Source organism: Vombatus ursinus, unplaced genomic scaffold, assembly GCF_900497805.2.
Source record: "Vombatus ursinus unplaced genomic scaffold, bare-nosed wombat genome assembly UNPS02014807.1, whole genome shotgun sequence".
NCBI lineage: Eukaryota > Metazoa > Chordata > Mammalia > Diprotodontia > Vombatidae > Vombatus > Vombatus ursinus.
The window spans coordinates 49,949,927-49,968,639 of record NW_020954585.1 but is presented as its reverse complement, the minus strand read 5'-3'; the positions used below and the strand labels follow the sequence as shown (position 1 = coordinate 49,968,639).

Sequence of the window (18,713 nt, the reverse complement as noted above, 5' to 3'; positions counted from 1 at the left end):
GTAGGTCCCAATCTGCATAGGTGGAGGGAATTTCCTAATCAGGAATTCTCTATGCTAACGAAATCTGTCCCTCCCAAAATAGACAAAATATTGATACCTAATGCACTGTTCATAATTTTATGAATCAGCTATCCAAAATCCCTTGTCTCCTACAATAGAAGAGACGGGTGCAGGTAGTACAGCGGAAAGAATTTGGCTCAGAAGTCAACCTAGATTCCACCTCTGATGCTTACTACATGTAATTTAGCTCATTTTTCTCATTTGGAGGGTTTGGGTTAGGTAATCTGTGAGGTCCCTTCTAGCACTGGCCATATATGATCCTATGAAAATGCCAAGAACATTCAATTTTCTTCATGTAAGTGTAATGTCCTTGTAACTGCTTCAAAATCCAAATATTACACACACACACACACACCCCCCAGCCTCTCAGGTCATGAATTGTACAGCATTTAGGAACTGCACTTTATTACGTGAATCTCTTTGCTTGCTCTTGGGTTGGAGAAAACAAATGGTGGGACTATATCTTTCCTAAAAATGTCTGGAACAACTGGTAAAACCTGGAACCTTGAACTCAAGTACTCTGGAGCTGCCCATCTTGAACTGCCCTAAAACTCCGGAGGCGGCCAGGGCTTTAAGCCACTCTGCTTGAGGAGGGGGACAGGAGGACAGAGTGGGAGGGAAGAAAAAGGACCGAGAGGTGCTAGAATCCAGAAGACTGGATCTAAGACAAGCTATAGAGGCAGTCATTCAGTAGATAATCTATTATGTATTATCTTGTTCAATTAATTGATTTTACGTAAAAAGAAAGCAGTATTTTATAGATTTGCATGTCTTTCTGTTTGCATGAGTGGCAAGGTCTATTATTCCAAGGTCAAACGACTGATGTATGGTAAAATACAACTGATTTGGGGAGAAGTGTGGTTTTCTAGGAAGTGGGGGGCCCACAGATATTCTGAGAGGCAGCACAGGACAGCTGAAATATCAATGAATTTGGAGTCTGAGGATCTTGGTTCAAATCCCAGTTTTGTCATTTACTAATTGCATGAACTTGGGCAAGTCACAACCTCAATTTCCTCATATGTAAATAAAATAAGGGAGTCCGGATGGCCTCTCAAGTTCTTTCCCACTCTAAAAATCTGACTGGACAAATTTATACTAGTCAACCCTTAGGATACCAGGATGGTCACTCAGAGAGAGTGGAAGCTAGAAGATATGCCTCCAACTTCTAAAAACCATAGAGAATTTGGCACTTCCTGGGAATGTCAGAGTGAGATTTCCCAGGTTCCTGTGGTTAACAAGGCCATTTATGATTTTCTACAATGATTGCCATTGGTGGTGAATTTAGAACAAGTTTAAGTTAATAGCCATCTCTGTAATAGTTTCAGTATGAAATAAAATGAAGCATTGTCATTCAGGTAATGTAAGTTAAATACTAAATCTATTACATATCATTAGTTTCTCTGACTTAAGGATCATCCTGCAATTAAATCTACAGATAAATACTTAAGTTTAAATAGCCAATTCCATTTTTAAAATATCCTATCCATATCCATACTTTCAAATATGGAGAAATAGAGAAAATAATTACAAGCTGTTAACAGTAAGACCCAAGTACAACTTTATTCCAACTTACATAAATATGATAAATGTCAGATATTGTTAACCCTAAACAGGTTTTGTTAAGCTGTCTCTAAATGCAAACCTGAGAGCTGTGGAGAAAGACCAATTTATACACACAACTCCCTAAAAATGACCAGAGGCTTCTTTTTTGGATTTTTCAACTGATGGGAAAGGGTTTTTTGTATTACAAAAGGACCACCCAAGTGTGTCCAAAAGTAAAATTTGGCTAGTTTTGTGAAATTTGCTGGGAAGGCAAATTAATGCTCTCCTAAACACAGAAAGAAGACCCAGGGCAGACTTCTGCTTCTCTGAGAGTCAATATGATAACAATGAAAAGAGTACTGGCTTTGGAATCAAAGGAGCTAGGTTCAAATCCCACTTGTACCATCACTTACCTTTTGTGTGACTTTGGGTAAGCCACTTAAACTCTCTAGGCCTCTCAATTTCTTCATCTGTTAAATGAAGGGGCTAAACTAGATGACCTCTAACTCTATGATCCTACAATGCTGTGCTTTTAAAAAATCTACATTCAAGGTCCACTACATAGTCAAATGGCAAGTTTGGTGCTTGTGTGACCAAAGAAACAAAAATTGCTCAGAGACTAAGAGTTCTAAAGGACTTGGACCCCTTTGCATCAGACGTTCCTTTAATGTCCTTTTCATTTTCACATAAATAAACTATTCTTTTTTAGAACTGTTAAAATTCATGAAAAAAGATTTACATTTTAAAAAACCATAATTTTAGGTCATAAACAGATACATCATCTTTGAATGATTTTTGCAAAGTTTCTTTAGGAGTTGGAAAATTGGTCAGAATGCCTTTAGCTTCCACACACTGATTCTTCCTTTATTATATATGGTTAACAACAAGAATTTTCTGTCTGAAGGGATCTAAAAGCATTCTGGCACTGGGATGGGGCCTCAAATTAGTGGGCTATAATTTATTTTAACTTTTTCTATATACTGTAAAGTGAAACTTGTCTCCTCAATTGGTGGAGATTCTATGCCAATAGACAAAGCAAACAAAAAATTCTAAATTAGTAATACATACAATCATAAAGCATTGTTACAAGTAAGTTATATTTAAGTTACCTGTATTGATCATTTATTTCCAACAAGTCTGATGAACTGAAAGCTCACTTAATCCTAACACCCAAAGCTCCTTCTGGTATTCTCTAGCTCTAACTCTATTCTACTGCTAGATGTACCTTTCCAGTTATTCTCCATATAGATTCCAAATTAGTATTTCTAAAGTGCAGGTCTAACCATGCTACAACCCTCCTCAAAAATTTTCAGTGGCTCCTTATTTATTACCTCTAGGATAAAACACAAACTATTCAGTCTATTACTTATAGCCCTTCACAATCTGGTTTCTATCTAACTTTACAGACTTATTTGGCTTCCCTTCCCAAACTCTGGTTCCAGACAAGCTAGCCTAGTACCTTGTTTCCTGAATTAAACATCTCCTCTCTTGTGCCTTTACACATCCCTATTTCCTGAAATTCACTCACTCTTCACCTCATCTCTTAGACTCTCTAGCTTTCCAGAAAACAGTTTAGCAGAAACTATATATAGACCAACATTTCACATCACATACAGAGATAAAGTCAAAATGGCTACATCATAGGTAAGATTATAAGCAAATTATTATAAGAAAAACAATTACAAAAATTAGAGGGACATAGAATATTTAACCTGTCAGATTTCAGGATAAGGGAAGAACTTATGACCAAAGAAGAGACAGAGAGCATTACAGGATGTAAAATGGATAATTTTTATTATATCAAATTAAAAACGTTTTGCACAAACAAAACCAACGCAGCCAGAATTAGAAGGGAAACAGTAAACTGGGGAAAATTGTTACAGCAAGTTTCTCTGATAAAGGCCTCATTTCTCAACATAGAGAGAACTGAGTCAAATTTATGAGAATATGAGTCATTCCCCAATTGATATGAACAGGCAGTTTTTGGACAAAGAAATCAAAGCTATTTATAGTCATATGAAAAAATGCTCTAAATCACTTAGACATGCAAATTAAAACAACTTTGATATATCACCTCACATCTATTAGATTGGCAAATATCACAAAAAATGAAAATGACAAATGTTGGAGAAGATGTAGAAAAGCTGGGATACTAAATGCACTGCTGGTAGAGTTGTGAACTGATCCAACCATTTTAGAGAGTAATTTGGAACTATACCCAAAGAGCTATAAAACAGTGAGTGCATACCCTTTGACCCAGAAATACTACTACTAGATCTGTACCCTCAAAGACATCAAAGAAAAAGGAAAAGGACCTATATGTACAAAAATATTTAAAGCAGCTCTTTTTGTGACAGCAAAGAATTGGAAATTGAGGCGATGCTCATCAATTGGGGAATGGCTGAACACTTTGTGTAACATACATACAGATCCCTTTTGACCCAGCAATACCACTAATGGGCATATACTCCTAAAAGGTCAGAAATGATTGGTATGTGCAAAAATACTCAGAACACTTTTTCTTGCAGCAAAGAACTGAAAACAAAGCGGATGTCCATCAATTGAGGAATATTTTAACAATTTATGGTACATGGTCATAACAAAATATTGCATTGAAAGAAATGATGACTATGAAGCATTCAGAGAGACTTGAGAAGATTTATATGAACAGATGCTGAATAAGCAGAACCAGGAGAACAATTTACAAGATTACCATGTTAAAAAAACAAAACAAAACAAAACAAACAACCCTGCAAGACTTTAAACAGTGACCAATCATAGATTCTGAAGACTGATGCTGAAGCAAGCATACCTTCTCCCTGCTAGCAAAGAGATGATGGCCTAGGGGTAAAAAATGAGACATTTTCAGGCATTTTCAGATTTTACATATTTGTTACAAAAGGGTTAGATGAGTTAGTGGGTAGGGAGAGAGATGCAAAAAAAAAAAAAGACTATCAGTAAGACTTTTTTAAAATTAGAAAAAAATTCAAAAGAAAACTTAAAGAGCACAATTTTGCTATTACCTTATTAAATTTATTATATACTTAAAAATTAACTACATAACCAGTGTTCACAATATCATACACAATCTTTTTAGCTCTTCTCTGTAAAATGAAATGGTAGTATTTGTTGATGATAGGTTCATAATAAAAAGGAAATTCAATTTTAAAAAAAGTCTTGAAATTTAACATGAAATATAGTTGTAAAGTGGTGGTAATTCACTGCCAAGCCAAATTCAACCTATTTTCACACAAATATTGGAGGAGAAAACTATCAAAATCTATGTAATGGTATTGACTTTGCTTGCTTTGACAAAAGTTTTCATTTTTGCTTTTTGGCAATAACTGTTAGTTTCTTAAGTCTTTAAGAGTTACGTTATAGTGTATACTACTACAGCAATTTCTGATTTTTAAGGATACGGTAATAGTATAGAACACTAATTCAAAATCACTCTAATTGTATTCTGAATAAAGTGTTACACTGTATAGATATTTTACATAAAATAAGCAAATTGAAATAGTCCAATAAGTTTCCTTTTTAACATGCTTAAAATAAAGCAGATGGATCTATTTCATATTTTTGACCACAAATTTTATCTGGGCTATGTCTGAGTAGGGACCAGTAAGAACCGTTATTTGAAAAATTGTACTGGACAGTTTAACAGTTGCTTTTTATCCCAAAGTTGCTAGAACATGCTGTGACACAGATGCTTTAAGAGAAAATGCACTTATAAAAACAGCTCAGAATTAAAGAAAACTTAATTTTAAAAAAAAAGCCAAGTCAATTGTATAAGATCAATTCATTCACTTTTAGGCATTATGTTCCTTAAAAAGTTCTTTAAAAAGAGAGGATTTTGCTTATGATAGCATAAAAAGAAGACAAGCAGATAGACTCAGGTCAGGTTTACATGACATTCACAAAATCAGCTGATTCAGTGTAGTAGGGGGGAAAAAATCAAATTAGTTGTTCCTTTGAAATACCTAGATAATTCAGTCACAGCAATTCCGACAGTATTTGCAAACACTCATATTATTCTGAATAACTGCAAAACCACTGTTGAAAGCTTTAAAAAACATCTCTTTCTCAGCAATGAGACATGTCCCATGCATTGTGTTCTAAATTCAAAGTAGAATTCTACACCGCTGAGCTAAAGTTTAATTTAAGATGGAACTACAATTACATAAAAGTTGGGAAGGAAAGACCTGTGTGGTTAACAGGTCTTCTGCTAAAAGCAGCTAAAGTTAACAAAAGTAAAAGTTAATGTTTTATATGCATTGGTAAAGGTTAAGACTAGATTATCTAAACTCATTTAAAATTGTAATTGTGATTTTCAAGAGTCCTTATTTACTTTTAACAGTCATATTTATGATATTTATATTGCCAGTGGCCTCCTGAGTTTAAAGAAACTGAGAGATGGTAAGTTCCTTAACCTAAATCAAATGTCATGATCTTGTTTTTTCAATTCAGGAAGGAGGCATAATTTATACTGAATATGACTGTTAAACGGCAAACAACAGTTTTGGCCAGAAAAGAAAATCAAATGCATTTTTCCTAGAAGTAAATGGTAGTTTTCCAAATACACACTCAATCCCTACCAAATTAGAAACAACTAGCCTTGATATTTAAATACTTTGTGAAAGTTCTGAATTGAACGTTTAGTCTTCTGAAAAAGGGGGGAAAGAAGAAAAGGGGTATTTGCCAGTTTTACTTTTTCTTTTTTCCTATGCATTTCTAAACTTTTCTAACACGTCTACAAAGGAAAACAACATGATCTAGTGAAAAAATCACTGAACTAGTCAGGAGACCTATTCTAGACATGGCTGTGCCACTTAGACTGACCTTCAGAAGGTCAGTCTTCCTAGACCTCAGTTTCCTTATATGTGAAATGAGAAGATTAAACTAAACGACCTCTAAAGACATGTCTAGTTCTAAAATCTTAAATGCAAGATAAAATCCATAGCCTCCAGGACACCAGGCTAGTTCCCTGGAATAACTCATTTCGCAATGCTTCTGAGTCCTCAGGTCTATGTTCCCATTCCCTTCCCCCTACTTCCACAATGAGCAAAAAAGACAATTTTGAGGCCTGAAAACTATCCTCTTTTGACCAGGAGAGAAAAAGTAAGCCAATGATTTTGCCTAAGTAGAGAAAGATGGTTAACTCTGCATCCACTCAATGACTTCCCCAAAGTTCTCTGTGACCATTTTTTAACACTGGATAACACTAAAACAGATTTGGGGATTTTTCTTCTGATTGCACACTCTTGAAAAGAGCAAGAACAACTTCCTCCTCATCAGCTTTGACTGAAGACTCTAAAGGGTGGAGTGGGAAAACCACAGACATCATACAGCAACTTTCTAAAGTAAGCAGCCAACAAGCAGCGGTTTGCTACCCCAAGTTCCCAATGTGGTTTTTCCTTTAGAAGTCCAGTCGTGGTCTCTCCAACCCCTAAGATCAACATACCAAATGCACAAAATGGCCAGATTTACCATCCACACTACAGTATCCCCAAATGATCAGGATAGTGAAAGAAAAGACTACTTTTTGGCCATGGCAAAAAAGAAAGTTTGAGTTATAAAATATAGGACGTCAGGTTTCCTTACAGACCCCCAAACAAAAGTAACCACATGCACTTTCAATTCAGTTTCTATTCAATTCACTAAGTATTAAGTGCCTACTATAAGTTGGGCATTATACTAGGAGACAGACAAAAATGGAACATAAATAAATGATGTTTATCATAGCGTTTTAAAGCTTGCAATGCACCTTATTCATTACTTCTTTTGATCCCCACAACTCGACGAGGTGAATCTGCGATATTACTATCCTCATTTTACAAATTGGGAGACTGGGGCTTAGAAAGGTTAAAAGTGACTTGCCCGTGGTCACACAACTTAAAACTTGCCTCTGGAATTCCCCTGCTGTTGTTTTTAAACAGTGTCAGAGCCCATATTCGAACCCTCGTCTTCCTGACCCTTCGCCAAATCCAGCACTCAGTCTAGTATAACTCGGAGGCCCCCGGTTTTGAGAAGTCTAGTCCAGAAGGCCTGAGTTCAAAGGCAGCCACTAGCTGCATGACCCTAGTCAAGTCACTTAAACTCTGTGCCTCAGTTATAAAATGGATCCTTATGTTACTTACCAGGGTTGTGGTGAGGACTTCTAAAGCAAAAAGTGGGTGCTTAATAAATGCTTCATTTGTTCCCTCAGAGGGAGAATAACACGTCCCTGGAGAATCCTCGATGGAGCAGCCACAGCGGGCCCAGCCCAGTCCCCGCCCCCCCATCACTGTCCCACGCACCTGGAGGGCGCTCAGACCTCACCTGCACAGGTAGGACCCGCGGGAGGCTGGCACAGCCCACTCTCCCCAGCGGGGGATGGGCGGGGGCGATGCCCGAGCATCACCCCCGCGTGCCCCTCCCCGTGCCCCCGGGCCGGCGCCCCCCGCCTCACCTTGAGGATGTTCTCGAAGATAGTGTCCCGGAACTCGAGCAGCGCCTTCTGGTCGAACTCTCGGCCGTGGATGATGCGCATCTGCTTCAGGAAGGTGGACTTGCCGCTCTCGCCGGCCCCGAGCAGCAGGATCTTCACCAGGCGCCGCACCGCCCTGCGCTCCCGGGCCAGCAGCGCGTCGATCTCCCGGCTCCGCCGCCGGGCCTCCCGCTCCGAGTCCCGGCTGCCGCCGCCGCCGCCGCCGCTCCCGCCGCCGCCCCGGCGCTCCCGCCCGCTGGCCTCGGCCGGCAGCAGGCAGCGGCTGAGGGTCCTCACTACCCCGGACATGGCCCCGCCGGCCGCGGAGAGGACGGACTGAGCGAAGCGGGGACGGCGGGGGCGGGAGGCGGCGGCCGCCCCTTCACGGCCCCCCCGCGGCCGTCTGCATCCGCCGCCGCCGCCGCCGCCGCGCTGAGCCCGGATCCCGAAGGCGCCCAGCCCCCTCCTCCCCCGGCTAGGAGCCGGGGGCCATCGGAATAACCCCAGCCCGCCCTCGGGGAGGGCGGCCCCACGACCGAGGGGGAGGGGAGCTCCGCTCCTCCGGCCCGGGGCGGAGGCGGCCCAGGGGCGCGGCCGCTAGCGGGGAGCTGCCGCGGCGACCCCCGGACGGGCGGAGGAGGGGGACCGACGGGGGCGAAGCCGGGCTGCGGGCGGCCTGCAAATCCCAGCTGACGGAGACTCAGACTCGAGTCCCTGAGTCAGTGACCGGGGCCCGAGGCAGTCGTCGCCACCGCCCGCTCCCAACCCCACACTGGCTCCCAGCGAGCAGCTCCGACCCCCCGCTGAAGGTAGGGGGTGGGGGGAGGGATGGAGGGGTACAGGCAGGGGCGTGTGTCGCCCTCGCTTCGGCCCAAGGGATTGGGCGGGCTATTGTCAATCCGATACAGGACGCTCTCCGATTGGTGTGTTGTTCCTCCAGAAGCCTTCAGAGCCCGACTTGGGCGGGGTCAGGGAGGAGGGGCGGTGGATGGGAGGCGGGGTTCAAGACGTCGTTCTCGGGCTCTACGCTTCTCATTGGACTTCTCAGCAGAGATCCTTTCTTTCAGAATGAAAGGGAGGCGGGGACTCGGGGGGATGGAACGGCCACCCACTATTGCAGGCTGCTATTGCTCGATAAGCAAGTCAATCCTCTTATATTGCCTTCGGATTGGATCTTTACCTTTGGATGGGCGTGGCACTAGGAGTGCCAGGTGTACCGAACACAGTCCCAGTTTTCTGGGTACTCTCCAGGTCCAAAGGGCTACTGAGTCACCGAGAAGAACCATTAGACTTTCGGCATCTAGGGGACTGGGCTATATTATGAAATTCCGGAAATGACTTTGAAAGGTCATGAAGACCCATCCCTCTGTCCTTACAAAAAGCTTCAGCTAAAGTCATCTTTATTGAGTACCACTAGATGCGGGGAAGAAGGGGGTGGTACATTTAAAATTTTTAAATCAGCCACTGACTTAAAGCCCTATATATCAAGTTTTTTTTTTTTTAAAGGAATTCAGGCTTAAACGATAAACAGCAATGAGCAAATTTAGAAACTAGCCTTTGTTTGCACTTCAAGCAAAAAAACAAAATCCTTTACTCAGCATATTCTCCCTTAATTATAGACTATTAATAAATTAAGCTATTTGCTTTTCACAAGACCATTTTAATTTAAGTAATACCTTGCACTTATATAGCTCGAGTGCTAAAGCCTTTCTTCACAAAAATCCCGTGAAGTATGTTGTATGATGGAGGTCCATTTTATGGATTGAGAAAACTGAGATGTACTCTTAGTCACATGGCCAGTAAGTGACTGAGGCACAATGGTAATCTAGGTCTTCTGATTTGGTCAGTAACCTTTACACTACACTTAACTGGATAGTGAAACTTGCTAAACACTTTGGTATGAAAACTTCTCTTTTCATGAGAAAAGCAAGGGCCATGAGCAAAGGGAAGGACCTTTGTACTTTGGTTAAAACCATACTAAGACTTTTGGGATACTGTGTATTTCCCTCAGTTCTCACACAAGGTTTTGGATCTAGTAAACCCTTTTAATGTTTGTTAAATTGAATCAATCATTACTTAAAACAAGGCTTTAGCAGTTATCTTTTGGAATTGCAAATGTGAATAAAAGAGTAATTCATGAATTTAATCATTGATGTGAATGACATCACTTCAAAGCATCTGTGATTTCCTTGTTAATCTCTCTGGCTTGCAGATCATAACCTTCCACACCTTAGTAGGGAATCTTCAAGAGTTGGTGTGGCCAAAAACATTAATCAGTCTGTGTTCACTCTGGTAATGAGATTATCCAAATTTATCTAGGCTAGTCCTTTACCAAAACTGTGCTCAAAAATTTTCCTGTGTAATATCTGAGATGGATGCAAAGTTTTTAGGCAAACAGTGCCTGTCACATAAGTGCTTAGTAAATATTTGTAGACTCTTTAAACTCCTCTACCTTTTAGAATCTTTCTTTTCCTTCAAAGCTCAACTCCTGCTGTTAGGGGAAACCTTGATTTCACCAGTTATTAGAACTACCCTCCCTCCTCACCCCTACTCTTCTCCCACCCTCTTCTTCCTTTGATTCATAGAACCTAGCAAAGTCTGCTCTGTTGGAATAGCTTTTGAGAACCGAGGGACGCTTCCATGCCACAGTGAGGCATCAGAGAAGACTTTAGTGAAAACTGCTCATTGCATAGTCACAACATACAAAAATGATGATTTTCAAGGACACATTTCCTGTACTTTTCTCTGAAGTCCTCTTCTTCCTTCAAAAAACAAGCTAAATACAAACACTAAAAAACAAGATTTTCCTTTTAGTTTGCATACCTCATTTTTGTCATTATTTTCTTCTCCATTTTAGATAAGAAATTAGCTGATTTGGAATCAAAGCATTTAGATCTGCACAAGTTATGTTCCCCACAGTTCCTCTAACCCCTTCATTTTACACATGAGGAAACTAAAGCTGAGAAAAAGAGTGCTATCTTGCCCAGTTCTCTTTGAATCCAAGTTCAGGATACTTTCCGGTGCACCATGCTACCTCACATTCAAAATATTCAGCTTAATAGTTTCAATTTCCCAGAATACACTTCCTCTATCCCTCCTTGCAGTGGGGCTTGCCCTATCTGTCAGACACTGAGGAATTTATTGTATTCTGCACATCTTCAAATCACTGGTGGTGGCTGCTGTGGCTTCCAGTAGTATCCATCCAGCACAGTAAGGAACTGGAATTAAGGGACGACTGTGTCCTCCATGTGGGCAGGCCTGAGGAACTATGAGAGATACCAGGGCCTCCTGCAATATAAACCTTGATCCTTGAATCACCATTGAAGGATCAGACTTAAGGGACCTTCAAAGTCATCTGGTCCATCCGTTTCATTTTTATAGGCAAGGAAACTGATTCCCAAAGAGGTTAAATGCCATGTCTAACATCACATAGGTAGGGGGGTAGAGCCAGGATTTGAAACCAGTTCCTGTGACTCCCAGTCCCAGCACTCTTTGTACTATGGTTATGTTGATTCCTCTTGGTCTCCTAGCCACCATCTTTCTTTTCCTATTTAGGCCTCAGGGAGTTGGCCTATCTGTTATCCTTTATACTAACATTACCTGTTGTTAACAAGCAAGATTTCTTTCTTTTCCCAGCTTACTGCAAAACAGATCAGATAGAATTCTTTGTGAACTTCAGAGGACTTCTTACTACAAGTAAACTAAAGGGAACCTCTGATAAACTCCTGTCCTGATGCTTGCTTCATCAAGGAGATAACCCCAGGTTCTTGAAGGCAATGTCCTACTAAGCTAAAAAGGCTTTAATATGGGGGCAGAAGATGGACTGCCAACTGAGGTCCAGTCTTACTAGTTTGAGGGATGCTGACCTCCAGAGGATTTGACCACAAGGTGATACATTTTTTTTTGACCAAAGCAATTCATAGAGATCATCTCTTAAGACAAAGATTTCCACACTTCATTGTAGTGATGCCCCATTTTTAAACTAAAAATCATTGTATGTCCAGACACAATGTTTATAGAACAATCTTCACAAATAATTTTCATGACACAGCTTATCTGTATCATAAACCTATGCTAGCTGATAGTTTTGGTGGCAGAGCTCGCCTGTGTGGAGAGTCAAAGCTAGCCAACTCAAATTTGCCTTTGTTTGTACATACCATATTAAATATTCGCTCAGCTGTATTCTCTGTTAGTTTGCCGGAATTTGCTGTGTTAGTTTCATTTTTGTTGACTTTGATTTGAACTTTGTTTTCATTGAAAAAAGTGCATATATTCATGTGGGAATTATACTCTAGCATACCCAATAATTTTTACTATTGCTTCACACCACCCCCACCCTCACCCCCAAAGGGCCTCAAGCTCCATAGTCTAGAAAGCTCTGATCTAAGGCAAAGAAAAGTTGTGAGGCCTATCCCATCCATCAAAGCACACCAATTAAATTACAGATCTTCTGAAGTATTAAAGTAAATAAAAAAGAAACTGGTAGGGAGTAAAAAGATCCATTCCTGCCCCTATCTTCTCTTCTACCAACAATTATTCTTCCCCACCCCCCTCTTTCCCCCTCCCACAAATCCTATGGAGAAAAAGACAGTTATACATAACTACTAAATGATCAGTCAGTAAGTCAATAAGCATTTATTGAACATGGTATGCTTACTTTGTGCCAGGCACTGTACTAAGTGCTGAGTATGTACAGAAAGACAAAAATGGTCCTTGCTTGCAAGGAGTATACATTTTAATGAGGGAAAAAACATACAGAAAACTAGGTTTATAGAACAAATATTCAGAGAAGAGAGAAGGGAATCTAAAGCAGGAAGGCATTAGCAGTTGGAGGTATTGGGAAAAGCTTCCTATGGAAAACGGGATTTGAGCTGAGTCTTGAAGGAAGCCTGGGAAGCTGAGAGATGGATGTGAGGGGGCAAAGCCTTCCAGGTATTTTGGAGGAATAGCAAATGCAAAGGTGTGGAAATGAGACTTAGAGGGTTGTGTTTGCACAACTGCAAGTGGCCTGGTATAGCTAGACTATAGAAAGCCTGAAAGGGAGTAAGTTAAAGTATGACAAAACTGGACAGGTAGGAAGGGACCAGAGTTATGATTAGCTTAAAATGCCAAATAGAGGAGTTTATATTTAATCCTCAAGGTAATAGAAAGCTACTGGAACTCACTGGGGCTTGAGGCGTGTGTGATATGGTCAGACTTGCACTCTAGGAAAATCACTTTAACTGCTTCACAAAGAATGGACCGGAGCAAGGAGAGATTTGAGGTAGGGAAACTAATTAAAAGGCTATTGCAATGATCCAGGCAAGAGGTAACTAAGACCTGAACTAGGGTTTATGGTTGTACAAGTGGAGGAAAGGAGGCGTAAACTAGAGATGTTGTGAAGATAACAAATGACAAGATTTAGAAACAGGTTAGATATGTGAAGTGAGAATCCACCTAATAGAGAAATACAAGATCACGTAAAGGTTGTAAGTCTGGGTGAATGGGAGGATGGTGATGCCCTCCACAGTAATAGGGAAGAATAGAAGAGGGGAAGATTTGGTGTAGGGAGAGAGTAAGATAATGAATTCTGTTTTGGACAGGTTGAGTTTGGTTGAGACGGGTTGAGTCTACAGGATATCTAGTTCAAGATGTTCAAAAGTCAGCTGGTGATGAGAAACTGGAGCTGAGAAGTTAGGGGGCAGATAGATAGAAAGACAGATAGACAAATGGATGGGTGGATGGATATTAGATAGATGGAGAGATAACTAGATAAATAGTTGAAATCAACAAGCTAGATGTTTTCCCAATAATAGAGGAAATTTACCTTTCTTTCAACCCTCTTCCTTCCCCCATAGCGTCCTGCCTAGATCAGCTCTGCAGTAAGGTAATAAGTGGGACATGGAGATTTGAGGGGAGCTCAAGGTGATTCTAGGCAGTAGCTTACTCAGCTGCATACTAACCCTACCATTCTCCTTTCTCTCTCAATTTTAATCTCTTCCCACTCTCCCCACAAAGAGGGAGATATTCCCAAGCAGTAGAAGGAACTTCTGGTAACTTCTGGATTGTTGATCATGTATATGCAGGTAACTTCCTGTCACTGAGATACAAGCTAGTATTTCTGATGAGCTGCTCTCTGCTAGAGTCTCCTCTGGGCTGCTCTTTTTCATCCTCTACTGCCATCTTACAGAAGTCTGTCTTTAGATATTTTGAACTCCTGTTTACCACACTTTGAACCACTGCAACTTGGACTCTCTCAGCCCAAATTCTTATCTGAATTATGGCCTGAAAACTCCTTCTAAGTTTATACTCTGGGTCAGAGAGCTATAACTATTTGGGATGAATAGTGCTTTTCTCTAGAATACTGACATAGAGAGGGGAGCAAAATTCCTTCCTATGAGAGACTCCCCTCCTTAACAGCTTGCCTCACAATCCTCTACCTCAGGTCTGATCATGTTGAAAGAGAGAATGATCCATCCCTCTTTCGGTACAATTAAACCCATGGTTAGCATTCTAAGTTGCTGCTGTTTCCCCATTCTCCTCACTCGATATGTTTTTGCCCTACATGAAAATATTCTTCATTATGGCTCTAATGAATTGGAAGCCTGGGTGCCTTCAAGAAATTGTCCCAGAGACTCCCTTAGCAAAACTACAAAGAAATTGTGGAGAGATTTCTTTCAACCCCCATTAAACCCCTGATTTATGCAAGTCAACTTGAGAACAAGATTGAAAAGGACCAGGTAGAGCTGATGACCTTTGCTCTGCTTTCCATGGGCAACCAAAATTGCTATACTCCTTACACATGAATATTAAAATATCCTACCTATGTCATTTCTGTTTCATTGGGAGCTCTCTCTGGATAGCAACAACACAATCCAAATTTCAAATAATTTGCTTTGTTGTCCCTATAAACTATTAAAATGACCTGGAAATTCTACTATTTCATCAAACTCAGTGAATCAGTAAGAATTACGATAAAAATATCTGTGAGTCACAAAAGATTGAGAGCAATAAAACATGCAGAATTACAGGCTGAAGAAACTTTGCAATTACTCACAAAAAGCTAAGCCAATTAGACCCATCTTCCATAAATTACTACTATAGCTGTGGACCTACTGTATTATGCCTATGCAGGTGATACAATGTGGGCTGAAAGGTGGTAATAATTTTAAAGCTTTCGAACACTGAACTGAGTACCCTGACACAAAAGCCCAAGCAACTGTGGTAGCAAAGGCAGTCCTCTGATTGAGTCTCCTAATTTTTGTTTTGAAAAATATGGTCATTGTATATCTCCCTGACTCATAAGACTTGTGTTTTTAATCAGTTGGCTGACTGCATTTATTACAGCACGGCCACTGTTAGGTAAAAATGAGACATATATAAATTTGCTCTTGGCTTCTTCCTATCTACCTTCCAATACTCCTTTGTATACTCCTATCTGTCCTATGTTTTCATGCTTATCCTGTGTCCGGTTCCTGTAGGACCTTCAATCCAATAATTGAATTGAATTTAACAAACATTTATTAAGAGCTCACAAGGTTAGGTGCTGGAGATACAAAAATAAAAAATGCCAGTCACTGCCCCCAAGGATTGTAACTGCCCATTACAGTCTAATGGGGTAAAGGAGATAAGCCAGATAGGTATACAAATAAGTAGGACACACAAAAAAATATAATAAAGGTCAAGGACAAAGCATCATGAGAAAGATAAGAGAGAGACAGAGAGAGACAGATTGCCAGGAATTAGGAGAAGTGCTCAAGGCTAGAGTTCTGCAGATGGACTCTGAAACAATTCCAACAAAGAGGAAAAGGGAAGAGGTCAGAAAGACTGAAATAGATGCAGAGGAAACTCACCAACCAACTTAGAGTTTCAAAAGATCATGGAGAATGACAGAACCGTCATAGATTGAAGGGGCACATACTATTCCAATTAAATGAAACATGCAAATTGTAGGCCAATAAGCTTGACTCAACTTTTGTGCCAATAATAAGTAATATTGGCTAACATTTTTATGGTGCTTTAAGGTTTGCAAAGCGCTTTACAAATACTTTACAAATCCCTTCCATATCAAGAGGGTTAGAGGTGAGGCACCCCCATGATCTGGAAAATCTGTGTAAACGTTTTTGGCCCTCCCTTCTTACTAGAGAAGAGGTCTGAATTTTTTCTTTTTCTTTTATGGAGTATTTACAGTACCTTATTGTAAAATTTGGTTTAATATTATACAATACCATACATGTATTTATGCATTTCTGAGTTTCTAAACTTTTTTCTGTTGTCTGCTGGCCTTCAAGTCTGTTGCTTCCACAAAACTCTCCAAAAATTCCCATTTAATTTCTTATGCCAACTCATGACATATGGAAGCTGCGATGGAGAAAGTCAAGATGTGGAAGGGATAACTATATTATCTTATTTGAGGATCCTCACAAAAACTTTGGTAAGGGAGATGCTATTATTGCTCATATTTTACAGATGAGGAAACTGAGGCAGACAGTAGTTAAATGACTTGCCCAGGGTCACACAGATAGTAAGTGTCTAAGGTTAAATTTGAACTCAGGTTCTGAGACCTCCTAACTCCAGGTCCCATACTCTATCCCCTATTCCACCAAGAAATGATTAGTGAAAAGTTATAAAAATAAACAATGATCGCAAAGGCCCTGCATGGCTTGATCAAGAGCAAGTCATATCAGACTAATCTTATTTTCTTTTTTAATAGTATTAAATTAGTAGACTAAAAGAATATTATAACTATAGTTTAATCTACAATTTATCAAAACACTTGATAAAGTTTCTCATGCTATTGTTACAGAAAAGATGTAAAAAGTGAGCTATGTATTTAAATCATTTCAGAACCGGTTTGAATGGCTGAATCCAAAGTCAAGTCCAGTCAATGAGCAGTTATAAGAACCTGTCACTGGGCAAAGCACTGGGGATACGAAGAAGGCAAACAAAACAAAACAATAAACCCAGTTACTGCTCTCAAGAAGCTCACAGTCTAATGGGAGAGACAGAATTCAAAGAACTGTGTACAAACAAGATATAAACAGGATAAATTGGAGATAATTAACCAAGGGAAGGCACCAAGGTTAAGAAGGCCTAGGAAAAGCTTCTTGAAGGAAAGAGTAGGCAAGAATGGTCTGCTATTAACTTGGAGTCAGGTATCCAATGGAATGAGTTATATGTGGTGGTGTGCTGTTTAATATTGTTATCAACATCTTGTAAAGGTGTAGATAAAATGCTAACTAGATTTGCAGGTGACATAAGCTAGGAGAAGTAGCTTACACACTAAATAACAAAGCCGGGAAACTAAAAGATTTGACAGACGTTGGCCCAATCTAATGAGATGAAATTTAGTAGGGATGAAATGGGTTTAAAAAAAATCAACTTTATAAGTGCAAGAGAGGGGTAAAACAGCAATTTGTCCGAAAAGAGAAATGAGTTTTAATGGATTACGAGCTCATACAAATCAAAAGAATGATGTTAATAAGTTTTTTTCAGTTGTGCCTGACTCTCCGTGACCCCATTTTGAGTTTTCTTGGCAGAGATATAGAGTGGTTTGACATTTTCTTCTCCAGCTCATTTTAGAGATGACAAAATGTGAGGCAAACAGGGTTAAGTGACTTGTCCAGGGTCATGCAGCTAGTGAGTGTCTGAGGCCAGATTTGAACTCACGAAGATGAGTCCTCCTGATTCCAACCCCAGTGTTCTGTTCACTTTGCCAAAAGAACTATGTGCTAGCCAAAAAAAAAGTGAATGTGAGTTTGGTCTGAGTTGAGGGAGAAGGAGACAGAAATAAGTGTTAAATAAACACCTACAATGTGCTAGGCACTGTGCTAAGAACTTTATAAATATCACTTCATTTGGTGCTCACAACAGCCCTATGAGGTAGGTACTATTATTATCCCCACTTTATAGTTGAGAAAAACACAGATTAAAAGACTTGATCACAGCTGGTAAGCTTCTGTGGCTGTATTTGAACTCAGATCTTCCTGACTCCATGCCCAATGCTCTATCCACTGGGTCATCTAGCTGCCTCTAAATGAGGTGATCTTGTTTTAATTTGCTCTAGTCCTGGGGTTATTACCTGGGGGCTATAGATCCCCATAGCAGAGATGAAATAGGTTTAGAAAAACCAACTCTACAAGTACAAGGAGTTTATATACTGGGATGGAAAAAATGGCATCTTTATTTTCACTAACCTCTAACTGAAATTTAGCGTTTCCTTCAATTATTTAAAAATATTCTGAGAAGGCATCCCTCCATACAATGCCATCCTTGCATTGTAAAAGGGGTCAAAACACCGAGGTTAGGATCACCTGTTATGGTCAGACTATATCTGGAATACAGCATTCATTCTAGGGCACCATGTTTTTAAGAAGTGCATCCATACTCTGAAGACCTTCAAGAATAAGACAACCAAGGACAGCTAGGTGGCAAAGAGCACCTCCCCTGGAGTCAGGAGGACCTGGCTTCAAATCTGGCCTCAGACACTTACTAGCTGTGTGACTCTGGGCAAGTAACTTAACCCCCATTGCCTCAAAAGAAGCAGAAGAAGCAGAAGAAGCAGAAGAAGAAGGAGGAGGAGGAGGAGAAAAAGGAGAAGAAGAAGAAGAAGAAGAAGAAGAAGGAGAAGGAGAAGGAGAAGGAGAAGGAGAAGGAGAAGGAGAAG

General features: G+C 40.3%; 1 protein-coding gene and 1 long non-coding RNA gene across 2 annotated transcripts in view; one reads left to right on the top strand and one right to left on the bottom strand.

The window, feature by feature from the left end:
• The window catches only part of GNA12 (G protein subunit alpha 12), a 121,683-nt gene extending 113,306 nt beyond the window's left edge, over positions 1-8,377 (bottom strand). Inside the window, exon 1 of the mRNA XM_027874623.1 lies at positions 8,051-8,377. Coding sequence (XP_027730424.1) covers positions 8,051-8,377 — 327 coding nt within the window. The remainder of the gene's footprint in view (positions 1-8,050) is intronic.
• Positions 8,378-8,699: 322 nt separating this feature from the next.
• Positions 8,700-18,713, top strand: part of LOC114052349 — an 88,319-nt gene continuing 78,305 nt past the window's right edge. The window contains exon 1 of the long non-coding RNA XR_003570237.1: positions 8,700-8,877. This is a non-coding gene — a long non-coding RNA (uncharacterized LOC114052349). The remainder of the gene's footprint in view (positions 8,878-18,713) is intronic.